Source organism: Pocillopora verrucosa, chromosome 14 (assembly GCF_036669915.1).
Source record: "Pocillopora verrucosa isolate sample1 chromosome 14, ASM3666991v2, whole genome shotgun sequence".
NCBI lineage: Eukaryota > Metazoa > Cnidaria > Anthozoa > Scleractinia > Pocilloporidae > Pocillopora > Pocillopora verrucosa.
The window spans coordinates 20,565,811-20,587,081 of NC_089325.1; the positions used below are offsets into that span (position 1 = coordinate 20,565,811).

At 36.3% G+C, this 21,271-nt stretch overlaps 1 protein-coding gene across 7 annotated transcripts; it reads right to left on the reverse strand.

Annotated features, from left to right (window-relative positions):
* Window positions 1-56: 56 nt before the first annotated feature.
* LOC131775695 (RYamide receptor-like) lies at window positions 57-19,540 on the reverse strand. 7 transcript variants are annotated; one of them, XM_066161313.1, is made up of 4 exons: window positions 19,503-19,540; window positions 3,759-3,857; window positions 2,523-3,028; window positions 57-2,221 (listed from the first exon to the last, which is right to left on the reverse strand). In XM_066161313.1, exons 3-4 carry the CDS (start codon window positions 2,864-2,866, stop codon window positions 1,459-1,461), a joined length of 1,107 nt encoding a protein of 368 aa, XP_066017410.1. In that variant the 5' UTR covers window positions 2,867-3,028; window positions 3,759-3,857; window positions 19,503-19,540; the 3' UTR covers window positions 57-1,458. The 7 variants fall into 7 exon arrangements, with proteins under 7 accessions (XP_066017410.1, XP_058947802.2, XP_058947803.2 ...); XM_059091819.2 differs by lacking the exon at window positions 19,503-19,540 and adding an exon at window positions 10,230-10,355; XM_059091820.2 differs by lacking the exon at window positions 19,503-19,540 and adding an exon at window positions 7,557-7,610.
* Between the last annotated feature and the right edge of the window lie 1,731 nt (window positions 19,541-21,271).

Sequence of the window (21,271 nt, forward strand, 5' to 3'; positions counted from 1 at the left end):
GTGGTGAAATAACTCAGTTCGAGTTCGTTGAGCTGAAAAGATGTTTTTCCATCCTTTATTGCTGAAAAGCTAATATTGATTTTGTGTAAGTTTTTAACATCATTCAATTCTATTACTACTTTTCAACTGTTCTGTAAAGAAGAAAGATTTACGAGTTTTAAAAAAAAGGTAGCTCTTATTACTTAACTTAGATTGGTTAGTTTAAGATAAGGTAACCGTAATAAGATTACACAGCAGCTACGGGGTATATTTCAATAAAACTTCTGTTGACAGTGCGGCCAATGTTTAACATAGAGCAGGAAAAAAAAAAAGTTGACACTTTTTTTCGCGTGGCGTGTTTCGACGGTTGTAAAATTTCCCAGAAGTATCCATTTTAGATTCATCTCCCGTTTCATTTTCCGTTTCATTTTTATAGGATGTGCAGTCTCCGCCAATGAAAACACTAATAGTAGCAGTATTGCAGGTAATGACAAATGTATTGAAGAAAGTTTTGATTAGATGATTGTAAGTGCTGTTAAAACAGCTGAAACGTTGCACCAGGCTGTTGAAAGGGAATTTAATTTAAACAAAGGAGAATGGAACAACTGTAAGCCCCAAGGCAAGACACGAAAAGTATTTTAGGGGGCAATAAGACAGTTTACCGATTGAAGTTTTCAAAGCGAAAAAGGGGAAATCTACCGAAACTAACCATCTTTCCAACAGAGAGGGAAAGCAAAGTAATGGTGATGTAATTAAATTCGTTCTCATTTTCTTGTGCGCGCTGAGAAACACCGGATGGCACCTTTTTCTAAATGCAAATCGTCTCCAAGAATAACCTAACAATAATGTAAATGGACAAATGCCCAGTTGTGTAAAAAGAAAACATTAAAAACGCGTGAGCAACTCTGTAATGAACTTCATATAAAGTAAAACTCGCTCTGTAAAAATTTCACTTGTCATGTTCACTGTCTGTGTTCCCTATATTCACCTACATTATCAATAATTAACCACATTTTTCGGACATAGGTTGGTTTCAGTCAATCGAAAAGTCCACTCGTCCTTATTTATACCAAGTTGCAAATTGTATAGACTTAAATATGTACTTTTAGTATCTACCACACAGGTGAATAGTGCTTTTCGCGCGCACTGACTGGCCAGTTCGGAAGTGATTAGCAAGTGGTTCGTCCCATCGCGACTCTGCTTAATCCCAGTGTAGATTCTTCTCTCCCTCAAAAACCTTTCCGCCGATATTTTGTGGTACTGAATTATTTGTCAAAATCGCAATCAATTGATTAGTTTGGTTCTTCTTCCTGTACTTATACCCTAAGTAGTTCGCTAGAGGTTAGTTCATCACTAAACCAGTCGCAGGTGTTGTGAGAAAAGTTGATAAACTGTGACTGTGATGAAAAAATAGATAGACTCGGCCTTGCAAGTGGTTCAACATACTAAGTTGATTTCCTTTCTTTAAAATGAATGGAACTAAGTCGAACGACCGTTGTTGCATTGACATCTAAGAATCCTCGCAAAACCTTTCCTGAACTCGTCGTTCATACCAGCATAGAGTAGTGGGTTTACACAGCTATTAACATAAACCATGAGACTTCCGAAAGTAAGAAATGTACTTAAATGGGGCCAATTGGCACCTGAACCAAACTCATACCATAGCCACACGACTTGATTGGGCAGAAGGCATATGGCGTAGAGAAGCACGACTGAAACCAACATCTTGATAATCTTCGTTGATCTCTGCAGACGTTTCTCCTCTTTCCGTGTGTTCGAAGGCTTGCTCGCTGTGAACTTTGTTTTGTTATTTATGACCGACATCTGAGTACTGTTAGCGAAGGAGGGATCATTCGACGCTAGCTCGCTTTCCATAGCAGACTCCATGTACTGACTGGACCCGGCATTCTTAGCTTTTTCATACGCACTTTCAGATATGCCACTCGCTTTACGATTTCTTGCCAGGATGCTTGCTTGTTCACGTAGCTTCAGTGCCACCATGGAATACGCAAAGCCTATGATCGAGAGTGGAAGTGCGTACTGGAACACAAACAAGCCCAGTGTGTACAGTTTTACAGCAACAGGCACCGGCCAGTCTTCTCGGCATTCACCTTCCACCATCTTTAACGCCAGAATGTAGGGTAGAACAAGAAGCAAAGACATTAACCATGTGGAGCTTATTATGATGGATGTTTGAACTGTCGTGAAGCGAGGCTTCCAAGGGTATATTACGGCTCGATACCTATAACGGAAAAATCGTTAATGATGATCGGTCGCTAAAGTTAAAATTTTGGCATAGGTCGGAGTGAATTATTTAGCGTGAAGAAGATCGAAACAAGTCTGGCTGACCTATTCTAGCGAATGGGAAGCGTCCATGGTCGTAACCAATCCATTCCTTGCCATCATTCATATTATATGGAAATGAAGGATGTTGGTGCTGTAGTTTTTGTCAAGTTGAAAATACCTAACATCGATAAAAGGGCAAGAATTCGCAAAAAAATCACCATTTGTCTCCCATTAAAGGTTAAGCCAACAAATCTTACCTGTCATAACTTATTGCTGCAAGAGTTGCCGCTGAGCAGTTTGTGAACAGCGTCATAGCAGGCCATACAACTTTGCACAGTGCTTCACCAAGTGGCCACACAGGAGAGGCCACTTTTAACACGACATCAAACGGGATGCAAAATAAAGCCACCATTAGGTCTGAAATTGCCAAGTTTACAAGCAGAAAGTTACGAGTGGTGCGCATACGAGGTGTCTGTGCAATTACGAGGCAGACGAGGGTATTTCCGGTCACAGCGAAAATAAATATAACAGCAAAGAAGGTATACTCTGTCAATTGCAGTGCCGTCATTGCTGTTTTTCCGGTTTCGGTTGAATTTTCCATGACACTGTTGAATCTGAGGACTGTTGAGTACTGGGACTGTGTTCCAAATGAAGAGTGCAGCTACTAATGATGAATAATAGCTTTAAATTTGTTTTTTTTTTTGCTGGTGATTGTTCCTCAGTTCTACGCCGATTTATAACAGTTGTTCAAGATTGAAATTTACTAAAAGAAAATAGAGAAGATAAACGTTAAGTGATTATTGTTTCTTTTGAACAAGCCGTATCCTATAGTTTCATTCTGATAAATAAAGAAGTATATTTTTACTACTTCATGTAAATTTAAAAAAAAGACAGAAATCAAGAAAGAGTCATTAACTGAATACAACTGACAACCACAGTCTGGATTTTGGGAGAGCTTTACCGTTTTCTCACTTACTCATCACATCTCCCGATTCCCTTCCACTAGCACTGACGGAGATCCTTACACAAATAGCAGTATCTCTACGTTCGTTAAATGATGGGAAATGGCGGCATTGTGGTCGAGATAAAATCAGATAATGATGATGGTGGATTTGTAGAGATTTCTTTGGCTAAAGCTTATGATGAAAAGGAAAACCTAGGCTTCTAAAGAACTTTAATACCTGACACAGTACCGACTAAATCTATATTGAACTTTTGATTTCAGATATTATTCAAGACAACTATCCAGTCTTAGCAACTCACTATTATTGCCGGCTTTCGTTATTGGTGGTTTTCAAATTTATCAGAAGAAAAAAAAAAAGACATTGGTTTAGTTTACATCAGTTTTGAAACCGATTCAACGGTCATTGAGTTTTAATAATTTCTCCGACTCTCAGCGAAATGCAGTAAACTCACAAAAGTAAACAATGTAACGTATTATTTCAAAACCTTAGAGATCGATCACTATCGGCTAGCACACCACAGTGGATTACCTTGAAAAACGGTGAGCAACCATACAGTTTTAACTTCCTGTTAGCATGATTTATCTCCAACCTTTTAAGTCATGCAAAACGGTCTACCATAATTCTTACCTGTGGAAAATAAAAACGTGCTGATTAAATGGAAATCAGTCTTCATTTCCTTTTTGACATCTTTCTCTATTTACTAACTTTCCTTTTCAGTTTGTAAAATTTCACTTGGTTTGGCCTAAGCCGCATTAATGAGCTCCAACCAACTGAGTAATGAGTTTTAAAAATGTCACATTGCAGTGCATTTTCATCTCAAGTACAGGAAGACGAACCGAGATATTTACGCCCACATTTTCTGTTTTGCTCTTAACCATCCATATGTCTGCGTCTTCATTAGGAAATGTAAACATTTTGACTGCGTTTCCGTCTAGAAGGACCAAATTGCGGATGAAAGAGACAGTACGTGACTCAATCTTGGACGTTTTCAAGCTCCCTTTTCACCTGTCTATGCATGACACAGATCGATTTGAAAATGATGCATCGTTTCGTAACTCTCCACTTTTCAAATCGTTTTCGCAAGTCTTCATTTGCATCAGCGTTTTCGTGTGTTTTAGTGTGGATGATGGGAAAAATGCATAAAAATGTGCGCATTTTCTCCCAAAAACGCATTTGAGTGGACGAAGCTTTTAGAATTGTTATTCAATGAAGCACTTTTTCAGAAACTCCCTTTACCTTATGCTTGTAACTCGCTAGTTGAGTATTTACCCTCAGAAGTGGTGAGTATTGCAATTTAAAGATTAAGAACCTCGGTCTTCTTGTGAACTAAATCCCCCTTAATCTTGTTTGCTGTTGAAAGCTCAAAATCTAGGAAATACGATTTTTATCAGTATCTGTCGTTGTTGTATTTTTGTCCCAAGTGACATTAGAATTGACTGTATATCGTTAAAGTTGTTTTTTGATCTTTTTCATGTCATGGAAATAACGTCCCACGGTTTTCCGATTGCTTTTGTCGAATGAAGGTTTCTCACTCACTTTGAGACATATCTCACGACTTTTTATCAGAAAAATCAAGAGGAACGTTTAAATTTGCCTTAAAATTAAATTTATAATTCAGACAAAATAAATAGTGTGAAATGTTTACTTTTGAAAATAGTTATGTTCAGTTTCGTTTTAATGTTTTATGTTTGAAAACGATAAGCTGCTTTTATTCTTCCTGCAATTGGTGTTTGTTTTAAAGACATCTAATTAACGAGGTCGTAAGAAATTTGAATTAGTATGTCCAACTTCGATCGATTCCACTTTTATCTTTGTTTGGATGAACCAGTTTTTGATAGACTTGTGAAAAAAAGAACTCTTTAATGGACAACCCTAAGACCTCTGTACAAAAACAGAGAGACAAAAAACTTCTTTCTTATCAGTTAATAATTCCAGTGTACGGGAACATTAGGCAACTGATTGGAGGCAAGAGCAGTTGTGTACGAGTCAATTTGATTGTGGCGGGATCCTACTGAAGTCCCCGACTCATAACAAATTAAGAAAGTAAATAATAAATGAAAGCATCTTTAGGATCCTTTTTTTTTGTAATCCAAACCTCTTTCCCTTAAGTAAAGCTGAAAGGAATGACTTTTCTGAAAATGGATAAAACTGTACAAAATGCAAATGAGGTAAGAACTATTTGTATCATTGTTGGATCCTGTCGTTCTAAAAATATTGAAATAGAAATGACACGAACATGTCAAATTTATACTTCGCGAGAATTGAACAATTTTTAAATTCTGATTATTCCACAAGGGTATTTCTTAATTTTGAAACTCCTGCATACCAGTCGGATTCTGCGCTCTAGAGAGAGCCTAAAGCATGAATTCTAGTATTTTTGCGAGGAGCTTTTGCGTTAATTAGCTCGGTCTTCAGGTTGTCCACACTTCCTTTGAGACATTTAAAAAAAGAAAAAAAACTTTGTAGTTAAAAGCAAACTTCTGCAATGAAAAAGAAAGAAATGCCGCCCGGGAATTTCAAGATATCCGTGTTGTAAGGTGTTTCAAAAATTTTCCATCCCATAGATTACATAGACTCGTTTTCAAAAGCCTAATCGTTAGGTGCAGAAGCAGAAGAACTTAAGCCTATTGAAAAGCTCAGAGCAATTTAACTAAGCACCTGATGTGATCTCCTCATAGAAGAATGATTCTCTCAGTTTTATATAGCACCTTGTGATATCGGTCAGCTATGACTGTCTGTGAAAATTCTTTTCCTAGACTTTAAATGCATTGGTGACCCCTCTAATGATTAAATACTACCCACATAGGTAAAGGATAACGGCAAGTCTGATTTATTTGACCTCTAAATGCACTTCTATGGTTGGTTGTAGCAAATTTGGAGAATGACTTCCATTTGTAAAACGATGACGTTCACAGGAAGAAAAATAAACATCTCTATCGCATCTATGGTATAAATTATATTATCTCTTGCCACGGTGTAAACAGTCATGAAGGGTTTGTAGAAGCCGATAAAACTGAAACTGCGTTTTCGTACGGTTGGGCATTGAAATAATTGTGTTAATTTACCCGGATATTTGGTAACCCATTCTTCGTACTGCCTGAAGTATTCTATCATCTGTGGTGAGGACACACCTCACGGCTTATCAGATCTAATATATAGGATGAAGATTATATTTTCGATGTTTTCAGACCTGTCCTTCAGAAGATGGATAATTTAAATTGACTTGGTGATGGATATCCGTGGGAACACCCACCACTGCACTTAAACTGAGCGGCTTCTTTAAATGCTAATCAGCTATTAGCTCCTAAATTTCACCACTTGCGCTCATTTCAATTCAACTTGTTAGTGTGTTAAACCGCCAAGAAGAAATTTAATCTCATTTGTGGTTCAAGACACAACAGTGCTCGCATTTCAATAACAAAAGGAGCGCCAAAAAGAGTTAAAGAATATATTTTTATTCGCGCCCAGACGACAAAAAAAAATTCTTTTGACAGATTGCCATATTTTCAACTCGTAATGTAACAGTGTTTACTTTAGAAAGGGCATATAAAAATAGAAGAGAAAATGTTTTTTTTTTCAATTTAATCGAAAGAAAAGCTTAATTTTTCCCTGGAAAACTGCAAGAATCTGGAGAGACCTAACTGGGAAAAAACGCTTTGACCTGAAAAACAAATTTGAGACAAACACCTGCTACAGTAACTAACGCTAGCTAAAACCACGATATAGTGAAGTTTTTAGCCTTCTTGGTTTCATGTCTATTAAGTTGCTGGCTCCCATTTAAATCAAATAGTGATCCAAAAGTTGTTTTTTCGCCCTTCTATTTTAAGCTTGTAGGCAAAAGACTTTTTTTCCCTTTCTTATATTCCAAACCTCAACTATATTTCATAGAATATTTAATGATAATATTCAGCCTCGATGTTTAATCCGAAGAATTATAGTACATGATAATTTGAAAGTGACCGCGAAATTATTTGAATTTATCCGTTAAAGGTGTTGTGGAGATTTTTTGGCCCATGACTTTTCTAGATTAGTGTCCATTCTAATACGATCTGAAATTAAGCTTCTTCACCTATCCTGAATATCTTCGGTTGTCCATATAAAAAATGTATTATTCCTAGTAATAGTTCGTGAATTAAAGGCTAGGCATTGTACAGTAACTTAGTAACCTTTGAATAAAAGATTCATTTCATACAAAGAGTATCATCCTCGAAGTGTCATATTCTATTTATAAACTGCCAGCCCTTTTCGAATTCCAGCCAGTTATCTTTTGCAATAGCAAAACTGAAACAAGATCATGCATCATGCGCTCAATTTCGAATTACTCACCTACAGAAATCTCTCGTTAATCTCTCTTACTGTTTAGCATAAATGCTTTTTTGGGGGGCACAGAAAGAAGCAAAAAGAAGCACAGGCGAATGTATTTGTTTTGACTGAGGCTGGAACGTTTTCAACCGGATTGTAGCTGTGCCAAAGTAAACAGTATTTTGCTTGGACAATGATATATTTCAACCAGTGTTATCATTATTATCGGCTAAAATTATACAAATTGGCTCTACTCGCGTGTATTACGAAAACAAAAACATATTACCAAGTAAATCCTTTGGATCCGGAGATAAAAGCTACTTTAAATTCAACATCAATATTTATCTGTTTTCCCATAGAATGCATAAGTACTAGTACAGGTACTCATGGCGAGATGAGTTCTTTATAAATTTAACATTAAAATATTTTAAAGAAGCAATTTTACTATAATACTACTATTGCAATAAAATTGGTCTACACCTTAACGTAGAGGGGAATCGAGCAAAAAATCAACAGTGAGAAACACATCTTTTTCTTTGTTATCTTCCATTTGAACTGACATTATTAAATTGTAAGCCGGTAGAATCAATTGCACTACATATACCTGGAAGTACGTTTCTGAACGACAAGTTCGTGATAGCTGAACGACCAATCAAACTGTGGAAATACGAATCAATTAATCTGCAACGAGTGTCTCTTGGCTTCTATTCGTATTATCGAGCGCGCGCATCTATAATATATGCATAAAATGTTAGCATGAGGTAGTAAGAATCATAGATCCATCAGAGGAAACAAGCCAATGACATATACCATGTACATACTCTTTCAATATTCTTTATGTGTTACTCAACTTACCTCCAAAACAGAGCTAATCATAAGAATAAATTATGATAACAAAACCTAAAACATTCGTTTCAGGGAGTTGTGTGAAACTGTTTCTTCAGAACACTTTTTAATAACGATATCTTTCCTTCTGAGTAAACTGATCCGAATTACTTGATAAGTCATTAATTGAAACAACTAAATGTTTACTTATATGTCTAATTTTGGAGGATGCACTTCTAAAATGTTTACTTTGATCTTAAAATAAATTTTGATGTCAGAAATTTATCGAGGACCTAACTTGACAGATCCTCTGAGCATCGCTTGAAAATGCATTTATTTTATCATTCGTTCAACCACTTTCATGCATTAATTAATTAATTTTTTTAATTATCCTCACATGTGTTTACTCATTTTGTCATTATTTCAGTAGGTTATTGTTTGTTTAAAGATAGAGTAGTTTTTGAAGAGACGTAAGGATAAGAGCAATATATTTGCAAATTTTGGAGAATTCAAACTAGGGATTCTCAAAAGTCTTATTTCTGGAGTTCTTTAATACATCTTATCCATGCTAATCAAATTTTGGTCCAACGTTGATCATTAAATATTTACAAGCTGTCAACTTCTAAAATTAACATCTTTTAGATTAAAAGAAGCTTGAGTCGCCAAAAATAAAGTTGTATTTTAAGTACCTCACCCTTGGCAAAATTTTCTAATGGCAAAATGGTGGGCATAGTAACTAGAACACCCACAGTTACATTAATAAAATACTGAATAATGTTCGAGGTTCCTAGATGGTGTCAATATGCCACGAAAGGTGAAATGTCCTTATAAGCAATAATTCTGCATTCAAAAAGACCATAACTTGATCTTGGCTTATAGACTATCGATCCACGATCGCGAAATACCTCGCGAATTTTCCAACACTTACAGAAAATGAGGTCACCCCGTCTAAAAACAACAACACACATTCACTTATACAAAAGGAAAAGCGCCTTGTCCTATCAAGTCGCAATTCTGTAACACATTTTCGCCTGCAGCCCGTGATACGATATGAGAATAATATTTTCACCTTTGGTTCCATCACAAAATTACCGAAAACTGTGGATCTTCAAATAAAGTTCGTAGCTGTAATTTTCTGTAGCCTACATTTCATAAGGTTAAATGAAAGAAAAGAAGCATTTGATGGCATAAATTTGATCTGCTACAGACCCTTTTATGTTCTGATTTCGGAGAGGGCGAAGATCTCCAGCTTAAACCCATGGCAGCCTTCTGCCGGGCTGGGTGAAATAGCGGCGGGCTCATGCACTGAACTAGGCCGAGTCCAAAAGGTCGTAAGCAGCCAGTTTATCAAATGCTCACATTTATGCTATTTTAGATCCTCAGAAGTTGTGCGTTTCTCGAGTCAACTCAAAACCAGTCACATTACTGAGCTCCTTACGTCAGTGGCTAATGCGCAAATATTGCGATTTAAGAAATATTTTATATCTTACGAAATATTTCATCGAAAAATAAAGTAAGAATGAAACACATACGTCATATACTTAATTTTTTAAGGGAAACGTAATCAGGTTTTTACGGATATCATCAAGTTCACGTTTGGAAGAAATATTCAGTATTGTTCCTGAGCAACTTTGATCCGAGCCGATTTAAATTACAGAATCAAGTCGTTATTGCGGTGATGCATGAAAAAATGTCATAGTGTAAACTTTTTCGTGATACTTATCCACAGACATCGCATTCATGGAGAGAATGTATCCTGTTAAAGGTTCCCTTCAACAGCGAAAGATTGAAGACGCTCGTGAAAATACCTCTCGTGTTCGTGTCACAGGATGCTCAGCTGAACGTTTTTTCTATAGTTTCAGTGTCATTTACCTTAATATTTGGCTGACCTTAGGTGAAAGTTTTAAAACGTCCACACGCCTTTTGAAAACCCCTCGATCAATTGAACTGCGCCTTACAGTAGTACAGTACAGGAGTCTTGATTTCAATTCATTTTATAGAAGAAAAAAAAAACAGCGTATGTTAGCGGATTTTAATAACAAATGGTCGACTATTTACTTTTGAAGATCACGTCCCACAAACATAAAAAGGTTTCAGAGAGAACTTTTCTAAACGACGGACTCTAACAGATGCATGACCAATCAAACGGGCGACAGATTATGTAAAATACAGAGCAATTGATCTGCACAGCGGGTCTCCCGGCTCCACTTCCAGTAATAATCTAATAACTGTTTTATCCATAAATGAATTCATCCGCTCGTTTATCCATTTTCCTTTATTTCCCTAGACTATCTACTGTCTAGACGATGGCTAGGTTTCTTCAAATATTTGAAATAAATTAAATGAGGTTGAGAGTGATATCCTTGCAAATTTTGGAGAATTTGAAGTTAAAATTGTAAAAGTTTTATTTTGGTGTTATGTACTCATTTACTATTTATCTCGATTTGCGTTTCATGTATGTTTCTAACGACATTTTTCAAAAACAGACAGGTTCACTAAGGTCTTATGAAAACTGTCACTTTATATATGAGAATCTCAATTTAGCTGAAATACGTCTACTGTTTATCAATTCCAATAAATTTTTATCATGATTTTGGTCATTGATTATTTTCACTCTTTTCTTCCAATGTGAAACTTCTTGTAAAAAATGTTAAAAACTTAAGTCCTTGCACTACATGAAAAGTTACCAGTTTGAGAAACATGTGACATTTTTTTTCTCTCATATGATTACTATAAAGATCTTCGACGCATTTTAAGTGGCTCCCCTAAGGCAAGATTTTCTTAGGGCAAAAAAGGTGGGCAAGGTGACATGAATACAGCTAATCATATCAAGAGAAAGAAATCTGGCTTGGATGGAAGTTTCCATATCACGTCTCTGTGTCGCGGACGGCGAAACGTAATTTTAAGCAGCAAAACGGTCTATCGGTTGCCATATTCTTTGCGAACTTAGTTATATTGAAAAAAGTACTCAAAATGCTGAAAACTAAAGTCGTGAGAGGTTTCTGGATAAAAAAGCTACACCCACAAGATTACGTATCAATGTAAAAAAGCTGCTTTTCTTATCAAGTTTAAGGGTTAAAAAAAATGGGAGTTAAAGGAGGCAGGCATAATGTTTAACAAATTCACGTATTTTGATGAACTCATAAATTGGACAGAAACACTACTTGCACTTGTAATACGAAGTTCGCCACTTGATTTCACTCCAAACCTTCGGGCCGACCTACCACGACATAAAGATATATATTGTTGTTAACCTCGGAACAAAACAACGAAACTGTTTTTTTTATTTTTTTAACGATATCATCTGAGCCTAGGGAATCTCTGGATCAAGTCGTCAAAGTAGTTATACACAAAAGTGTTAATATGCGAACTTTCTGGAATTACTTACCCGAAGGAACCGAACTCATATGAAGTGCCTTGCGTTGGTTATCCCTACAATGGCGGAAGATAGGACACCCTAGTGGAAATACCTCACGCAGCCATGTCGCAAGGTGCTCTGCTGAATCTTTTTCAATGACAGTGTCAGTTTTCTCCTAGGTAACTAAACATGTATAGCATTTTCGAAGCTCGTACTCGCCTTTTGAAATCTCTCAGATCAGTTAAAAAGCTTGCCTCACAGCTTGTGGTGGATACTGTGGAAGCGTCTTACTTTGATTTCCTTTTAAGAACAAAGCTGCCCCCGCTTGTGGATTTTAATTATTAACGTATATAATCTTATGCGTTTAAATATCACTTTATAAAATGGTCTGCATAAGTACTTGCCACTGTCAACCTATGTAATTACTGATCGAAACTTCCTCTGTATCATGTGAAACTGTGTGATTCAAAAATGTTACAAAAAAAGATAAGCAATAATAGAATAAAATAAATCATAGAATAAAACAGACCTAGCCTATAAAAGACATTTAAAATTGTTCAAGAATCCTTCGTCAGTCGGCTCAAACTCATGATTACTCGTCTAGCGATCTCTTATCAAGCCCCTTCCTCTTTTATATTACAGACCCATGTTCCGATTTAATACCGGAAATTTGTTTCTCAAATGAGAGGCTCTCACATCACCGTTCAAAATACCACCTCTAAAAGAAATTAAGATGGCGAAATATTCTCTCTTACTCTCCTTCTGAAGTCTCAAACATCGGTTATTGACCAATGAGTTCACACATTTTCCAGGCGAAACGAAAAACTAGAATAAACTTTCATGATGCACTTTTTCAATTTATACGTTGTGAATTCCACGATCAAAGGGACCATAGAATCTCGTCCCAAGCGTTCACCCTACATCGTGAAAATTTAATGCTATTGTGTCCGAGAATTTATTTCACGCAATATTTTGTTTCATGAGATTGTGTCGTCTATGAAGGATTAAGCATATGCAGAAGCATATGACGATGTTTCTTTACGACGATTTGCCCACCTTAAGGTTACGACGTCACCTTTTAAATTTTTGACAATGGTGAAGGGATGAAAACTACTTCTTGCGTTTCACTGTATTCATAACAGTTTTCTAACTGTGCATAGCTAACGATGTAATCTATTCGCCCTTATGTTGCGCAAGAAAGACAGCTCATCGACATGCGTGATAGTACTGTTTTCAAGGAAATCGCGATCACGTACGATAAATGCTGTAATTAAGAACAGCTCACTGGAAAATGCTAATAGACAAACATTTGAAACCATGTAACTATCACTGCGTTTGTAGAGTTTACTACCATATGTCGACCGAAAGCATCCAAATGAGAGATGTCGTCATGAAGTTACTCAAATATTTCTGTATTTCTGGGCTTCTTTTCTTTGGAAAGTCTTCGTGGGGTGATTTTTTACTTTTCTATCTTGTATGAATTAGGCAGGTGCAACGGAAGACACAATTATCTTAATGAGCTAAGCTCACGTAGTATTCCCCTTTCACTTCATACATTCCGCACGTAGCTTGAAGTACTTAAGTAACCTTGAAAATGCAGTGAATATTGGACGTGCAATACTGGACTTAGTTCTTAAGTTACTCAAAAGTGAGGGCATTAGGGTTTTTGGATATTTTGGTTTTCTTCATTTTCACCATTCGTTCAGTTTTAGATTTTTCAAAGAAGCCATGTTCTCGCATCCATCTGTATAAAGAAACGTCTGGTTCATTTAACGGTTTTTGTTTTTATCTTTGAATTCATAGTTTCTTAGCCCCATTATTTCACTACAATGGGGATATACTTTGGCGGTTCTTCAGTTTGGAGCGATAATTTAGATAATTTTGGCCAGTTCTACGGCAGATGCTCACCATTTTTTAACTGACCTTCTTCTTCTCGATTAAAATTATATCATGGCAAACTCCAGAAGGGCAATTAATATGAATGTTGCTTATCTATGATAAGATGAAATCAAGCCTGTCCTAAGTATCGTCAGAAAGCCAGCGTAACCAAAAAACTACTTACAGGCGGGGGCAAACTAACGCAACGTGAAACTGAAATTAAACCCTGTCAGCCTATCACTAACACATTTTTTTGTATGTTTTTCCAGTGGACTTATTCAGTTTTTATAGGACTCTCTCATTTTCTTATCTTACAATGGACAAACTAATCTTTTGTTAGTATCCATAGGTTACAACATCACACTGCAGCTGTCTTACGAATAAGGTAGCCGGGAACTTATAATAACAGACGTCAACTTTCTCGTCACTTGCGTCATGGAATAAAAATTTCAAGTTCTTGAAAATGAAGGTTGTGCGTAAAGGATTTTCCACGCAGCGCTGAACTAAGCAACCTGGGAGGTATACTTAAGGAAAACCATGGGGATACACAAGCGGGCATTGTAGAACTCATTAAAAAACCTTGATCATTACAATTGTTGAAACTATAAATAAGATCGACAAAGCGATCTCGATTACAGGCGAAGGACATGAAAACTAAAATCAGTTGGCAAAATTCTTTCTGTTAATTTTTTTTCATTTGACTTCTTCCTTCATTTTCTCCCCTGATTATATTTACTGTTGAAGATTGGCAATCGCCTGCGTAATTAATTGAAGTCAGGTTTTACGAACTCCAACTAGATTGCAGAACAATACCGAAAAAATGTATTCAATCTCGTTCGATCTATGAATATGTCAACTTCTAATCAAAGTTAGTATATTTTTATAACCTGTACCAGCCGCCCTCAGTTAGTGGAGACGAGCGCAAACGCGGGCGCGGGAAAAGTGGCAAGCTGGCGGACGCAGAGGTTGCGGTTGACATGGATACAGCTGTCTCACTTATCGCGTTTCTTCGTGCTCTTTATTCACAATAGGTGAATATTTTCCTCGAGCAGTCCTCATAAAGGAGTTAAGGAGCATCTTATATTGGAATTGAAGTTCACCTTACCTTATTTGTATTTGTTTTGTTTTGTTTTGTCTTATCTTGATTTAGCCTAGAAGTTCTGAAAATACATATAAATAAATCAATGTGGACTTGACTATATACAACCTATCGTGCTGTTTGCTGTTTTTGGTTTGTGACGTTTTTTCTATGTTCCACGGTTTTGAAATTTTTTTCATAAATACGATGCGACACTAACCAAATAGCGCTAAATCTTGGTATTTGGCTTTTTCGACGATATTTGGGTTTTCGAGAGACATTGGTTTTGTGTAAAGTATTGAGCAATGGTAGTGTCACTCGAATTTATTCATTAAAATAAAACAAACAAATTCACGAAACTTAACATTTTAAGTGACTCTCAGCATGGGTAAGTTCTTACAATATTCCTCAACATTTATGAGAAAAGTTCCTTCTCAATGCAAAACTTACATAAGTACATGAAAGACTAGCGATCACTGCGCGCGATCAGCATAAATCGATACAGAATCGTCAAATATTGGTCTGAAGATAAAAGCCGCTCACTTTCTTAGCGTTTTTTTATGAGATATCGAATTATTTTTTGTTCTTTATTTGGTGTCGAATAGAGGTCATGGTTTTGGTTTCACGGGTTTTTGTCACATACATTACAACTGTCTTCTTCCGATCTGCGAGGTTTTACATTTTGTCATATTGATGTACAATAAGCGCTAACATCTTTCAGTTTGTTGGGGTTAAATTAACACTCTCTGCTAAGCTTAGTTTTACCCTTACAGGAACCAATATTTTTCTTTCGTTGTTAAAAGAAATTAATCAGGACTTGGTACAGAGAACGTACCCAAAACTGATTTAAGTAACCCGCTGGTAGAATTCTGAATTCGACATTGATGCTGATATTCTGTAAACATGAATTCAATTCTGTATCTTGAACGACTCAGCAGGTGAAAGATATTATAAATCTATACGGTATGTTTTTGCGCTTTTCTATCATTCCCTGGGTAAGATTTTAACGAAACACGCCAAACTAAACGGGTGAGACATCATCTGGTTCAAATTCAAAACAAAAATGCTGAACATTGAACAAAATCATTAACCGAAAGCTCTCACGGTACAATAGCGTTAATCGTTTGAATATCCATTTGGAGTTGAATATCTCCCCTTAAATAACTCACAATCGGTCTAAAATGAAATTTCTTTTAAAAACTGTAAAATGTAAGAAACGTTCTCATTTTCATTCCATACCTGATTACTTTTTCTCTCCTTGATCGAAAAAAGGAAATTCAGCTTTGTAGGTAAATTCGAACTCAAAGAACTCCAAATGATCCGGGATTAGTTCTTTCCTGAAGATTTTCAACCAAATATGAAACTATGAATTTTCGCCCTTGGTTTTAATCCCGTGCATAGTTCCAGGACGTCATCGATACGACGTAGTCTACAAATCAGGTAACTTTGTCAGCTGGTTTTGTTTTGATTGACGAAAAAGGTCGTAAAAAAGACATTTCCGTCGCAAGTAAATTGTCTTTAACACCTGTTCTGCTCTGATTCTCGAGGAACAGGTTCAGTGGTTCTAATAGGGAAAATTTTCAAAATAGCATCAATTTTATCAATTGTCCTCAACTTTCCTTTACATACCCTGTAGGCAACATTTGGAGTTCTGAAGAGAACTGTATTCGCCTGTGGCAAGACATTTTTGCTTGCAAACTCTCGCAAACCGTCGGCAAAGCCGTGAAAGTGTTGCTTACCATTTAAGTTTCCTGTTTTCGGCAAAGTAACTAATAAAGTTTTGTTTCTACAAAATCGAGAGTAAAAGTATTTCAGAACGAAGAAATAAATTTGTTGATTTGCAAACCCTCGCATCTCATGAAATATCTTGATTTTGTTGTCGCAGTTTTTACGCTTTGTTCTTGCATTGATCACATTTGTCTTTTTCTTTTTGTTTTTTCTTTGTTTTTATTTTTGCTTTTTTGGTAATCTTAGCTGTAGATCACAAGAGTTGCATACCAACGGCCGTTTCACTGCATTGGCGAATGTCTGCCAGTTCTCAGGTAGCCGTGATGAGATAGAGACCATATAGGGATTCAAAACAAAATGAACCAAAATGTTTCAGCTCTCGTTACATTACAAAATATATCTATCTGATCGAATAAAGAATGTACCACGTTTGTTTGCCGACTAAGATTCGGTGGTTTTATTCACATTACAAACGATGCTATGAAAGAAATATTTCGTTTCTTATTGTGCCGTCGACTATAATCAGGTGATATAAACAAATTGTGAAATCATAAAAATACTACCAAGCAAAATATTTTCGTGCTGTTTTCGAGACAGACTGCATTTCACCATCACGGTTGAATAATAATCGACTTGATGCAGTATGGTAATGTATATTCAAGATAGACTTAATAGCTTTCAAATCACTTTAAAAGCTGTTATATTGATTTATTGCTTCTGAGAGGTTTTTGTGATTATAGAGCACTATTTGGCATTGTGTACAGTGATTTGGGCTCTTCAAAACCTTAAGAAAAACATTTCAAAAGGAATTAACTTTGTTAATTCAAAATTATTTGAAAGACATATGTGATAAGTGTTTCTTTTTCCTTTTTTTCTATGTTTTCTTCTGTCAGCTTAATACAGTAGTTGCTTGGGGTTATCATTAGCACCACTTTTCAATGCGGTGTTTAAACTATACACGCGCTCAGTTTTGACGTATGTCTTCTCGTCATTATCGTTCAGACCGAAATTAGGAGCATGACAACGCTCTTTAATTTTAAAATTTTCAATTGAATTCAGTTAATTCTACCATAAGCATACACTTCCTATTTATTCTTTTCAAACTTACAAACCAAACTCGCTAACAATACCAAGCAAGTATTATAATTAGTGTAGCACTTTTTTAGCCTGATTTATCCAACATTCAGCTTCTCTGTTGCTGGAAGAGGAATCTTTATTTACCTGTGAGTATATTCATCAATTAATAAGGACAGTTTTGGATTGTACTTACACTTTGCACGCTTTTGTTTCTCCGTAGCATTAAAACGAACCACCAAAAACCATGATTTATTAACTAAACCAAAATGATAATAGCCAGAAGCAATCCGGCTGCTTTTCTTCATAACGTATTTGAAATCTTTGAAAATTTGATATTTTTGTTCGTTTGCAGAGAGAACCTAAATGTAAGAAAATACAGTCGTCTCAGGAGAAAGATGTGATTAATTGAACACTGATCAAGCAGATATTGTCAATATCATTCCCCATTTTTTCTATTTTATATTGAAAATTATTTTTTTCGTAATTGCAATTCTTATTTAGTGCCTGATTGTTTCGCAAAAAAATCTGTCGCAATTCCGTCCACCATTCCTGCACTAGTGAGAATTGAACACCCAGAGTGGAAAATAATTTACAGATGACAGTTGTTTTATCAACAGGCGTAGCTTTGAACTTTGTTAAATCTGATATTTACCGTTATCTTTGCAGATAAACCGAATTTCAGTAGAACAATGAGCGGCAGTATTTTTAGACTCAGTCAATAGATTGACGAACTTATTGGGTGTTCATCTAACCATCACGACTGGTACATGTAGATAACAAGACTTACCTTAAACGAAAAGGAAACAAATACCAAATGATGAGATATTCACACTCGTCTGACAGTTGACTCAATACCGTTGTAACTGCATACAGCATAACGCTTCGACAAAAATATCCCCCGGCGGACCTAACTCGGTAGGCCAATCTGGGAATTTGCGTCTAGAGGCCGGATGTTTGTATGAATCGTTGTTTCAAAATAGAGCCAGTTTCAATTTCCTAATTTCGTGTCGTGCGAGCAACATAAAATGGAGACTAAACTTTTTTAAAATAGAATTTCAGCAGTGCTAGCACAAGAAGATTATTCTCCAAGGTAGTTGATTTTTTCGAAACAAGTGACGTGGCTTTTATTTTTCAGTTTGTCGTTCAATGAACACTATGTCGGAATGAAATGTCTAATACCGCCACTTAAAATCTGTAGCGCTATGAATGAGGTTTACACCGCCTCCTGAGAGTTGAACAGAATAATTTTTCAGAATATTATTTTAAAAAATAATTGGTCTTGCCAGCCTAAGGTCAAGAGATTCTAATCTCTTGCCTAAAGTGAGTTTTTTTAGACCAGAGTTTGTCGTCCAATAAACACATTGTCCAAATGAAATATTCATCGCCAACACTTATTGATTTTTTCGGTTTTGTTTTCTTTTTCTGTCAATTTCAATTACTTTAACGTGTGTTCTCCCCCCCAGTGCTGGTAGCATAAGCGCTAGAAAATCATTAAATGAGATATTTTTTCTTTTTCGCAATGAATAAGGTGGCTTAAATTTTTGGTCTGCTCTCCAAAAATCATGTCTAACAGTATCACTTCAATACTGTAGCATCGTGAATAAATTGAAGAGAAAATAAGTTAAAGAAAGAAAAGAAAACTTATCAATGCTATATCTCGAGTTTATTGTATTCAGATATATTCAGTCCTTTTCTGAGCTATTTAACACAAATTATATTTATGAATGAATATATTTAACAGGAAGACAAACATGATTAATATGGATACGAAACGACTAAACTTATCGGTTATGAATGGTCCTAGCTGGGTACAAAATCAACTAAGTACCACTGTTTACGAAATCACCAGTTAGCTAAATCAATATGAGGAATAAGGCAGCGGTGGTAAGACAACAATCACACTGGATATTTAGGTGTGATTTTACAAGTCGTACTGAGAGCTTTTCTTTCTATAGATTAAAAATATGATCTCTTGATATGATACAATAACATATTGCAATAATAAAGATTTCAGAACACGTCTCACCGTTGAACTCCTTTAATTCCATCCACGGTGAACAGTTGTGGTAGCTCCAAGAGGATTTGCTTTTGGGTAGCTATGCTGTAATTTGATTAGTTTTCCATTCAGTTTATTTGACCAGCTGGTCGAGTGTTATGTCGCCCTTTGTAATAATCGTCGCACTTTGAAATACCTGTCGCACTCATGATAAAATTGTGGCGCCTTGTCATAAAAAAGCTCTCGCACAATCTAATAACAAACCATCGAATTTTGTATAAACATAAGCTGTCGCTCTATGTAATAAAAATACATCCAACTATATAATAACAGACCTTATCCTATGGCTGCCAGCACCCGAGGGCAAGATGAGGCGAATGCTAATCCTGTGTTCTGATTGGCTATCCGAGTGGACAAGATAGGCCCATCTTTCCCACTCAGGATTGTTGCTCCCTTCGATCACGCGAGAAAGAAAAAAACAAACAAACAAACAAAAAACCTTGCGTGGAGTGGACTTACAATGCTGGTAATTTTTAAAGGAAAACAGAAGGCAGCTAGAACAAAGTAAAAAAAAAGCACAAGCAAGTTTCGTGAGTTATTTGTGTTACAAAAACTTGAAAATTCAAGAGAGTCATTATGGGGTTAGCCGTTATCCGTAAAACAGCCGAAATAAATGAGCCGTTCGGAGTAAAAACTGACGCTGAATTTTAACCTTGAGGCGTAAATAAGGTTAACCATAAAAGTTTTTCTCATGTAAGATATGTCATTTTGAAAAAAGACTGTAGTGTGTGTCTTGTATCGTGGCTTACGCTTTTACGACAGTTTTATCCTGGCACCGAAAGCAAAGAAACTTTGCGCAAGTCCCGCTGATTCATATTCTGCGAACCGAAGTGTCTTATTTTTGCGCGCAAGATGAGTTGACAGACAGTAGACCATTTTTAGGATATTATGATTCTTCATTCAGTGTACCTGTGTGATGGCGGTTTCGAAGAAATAGTTAGTTTGTATCGAGCTGGGGAGGAGGCCAATCGAGAGGTATGAGGCGCGAGTGAAAATCGGAGAAAAACGCCGCTCCATATAATCATTTGACCTGAAACTATACTGCCTAGCGATAGTCAGTGAAAAACTCGGAAATCTACGCGATTTCAACGCAACAGCTACTCGATTTAGAATTACTCTTCTTGTCTCACTCTGATGGTGAAAGCGAGCTGGACGGTAAATAGTTTTAGATTTCCTTTTTCGACCCAAATACACACTGCTAGGCACTGCACTAGATCTACTAGTGCAGGTCTTGGTTTTTCGAAGAGCGCATAAATTCTCTGCGGTAGATTAGCATATCCAGTGGATTATGTATAGTGATTCCCCGGATATATTTGATTTCTCAAAAGCTAGATGGAAACTGTTCAACGCCAATCTGTCCAGCTCGCTTAGCGTTTTTAATATGGTACAGCGTAGTAACAACCATTGCTAAGGGAAATCTTCAAAGAACCGCCCTCAACATCGTACAGAAAGGGCGTTCGCTCAAAAACATATACCGGTCATGCTATGGAGCCGTGTAGGCCTTCTAACAACTGCAAATGTTACAAATTAAACTGGACGCACAGTGGATTATTGTAGCCGAGCTTGTCAACCCCAATTTACACAAACATATTATGCAATTAACTATACTTTTGATATAGGTTATTTGCATGGCGTCGCTGTCTCTGTTGATTGTACATCCTATGATATATTATTTCTCTATAAACATAATAGAATAGGTGTAGTCCCTCTTTTTTGGTGAAAAAAAATTGATATTAGCG

Coding starts and splice junctions, on each gene's coding strand:
- LOC131775695 (XM_066161313.1), bottom strand. CDS start 2,866: ATGGAAAATTCAACCGAAACCGGAAAAACAGCAATGACGGCACTGCAA. Junction 2,222..2,522: donor GCAGCAATAAGTTATGACAG/GTAAGATTTGTT, acceptor TTTCCGTTATAG/GTATCGAGCCGTAATATACC.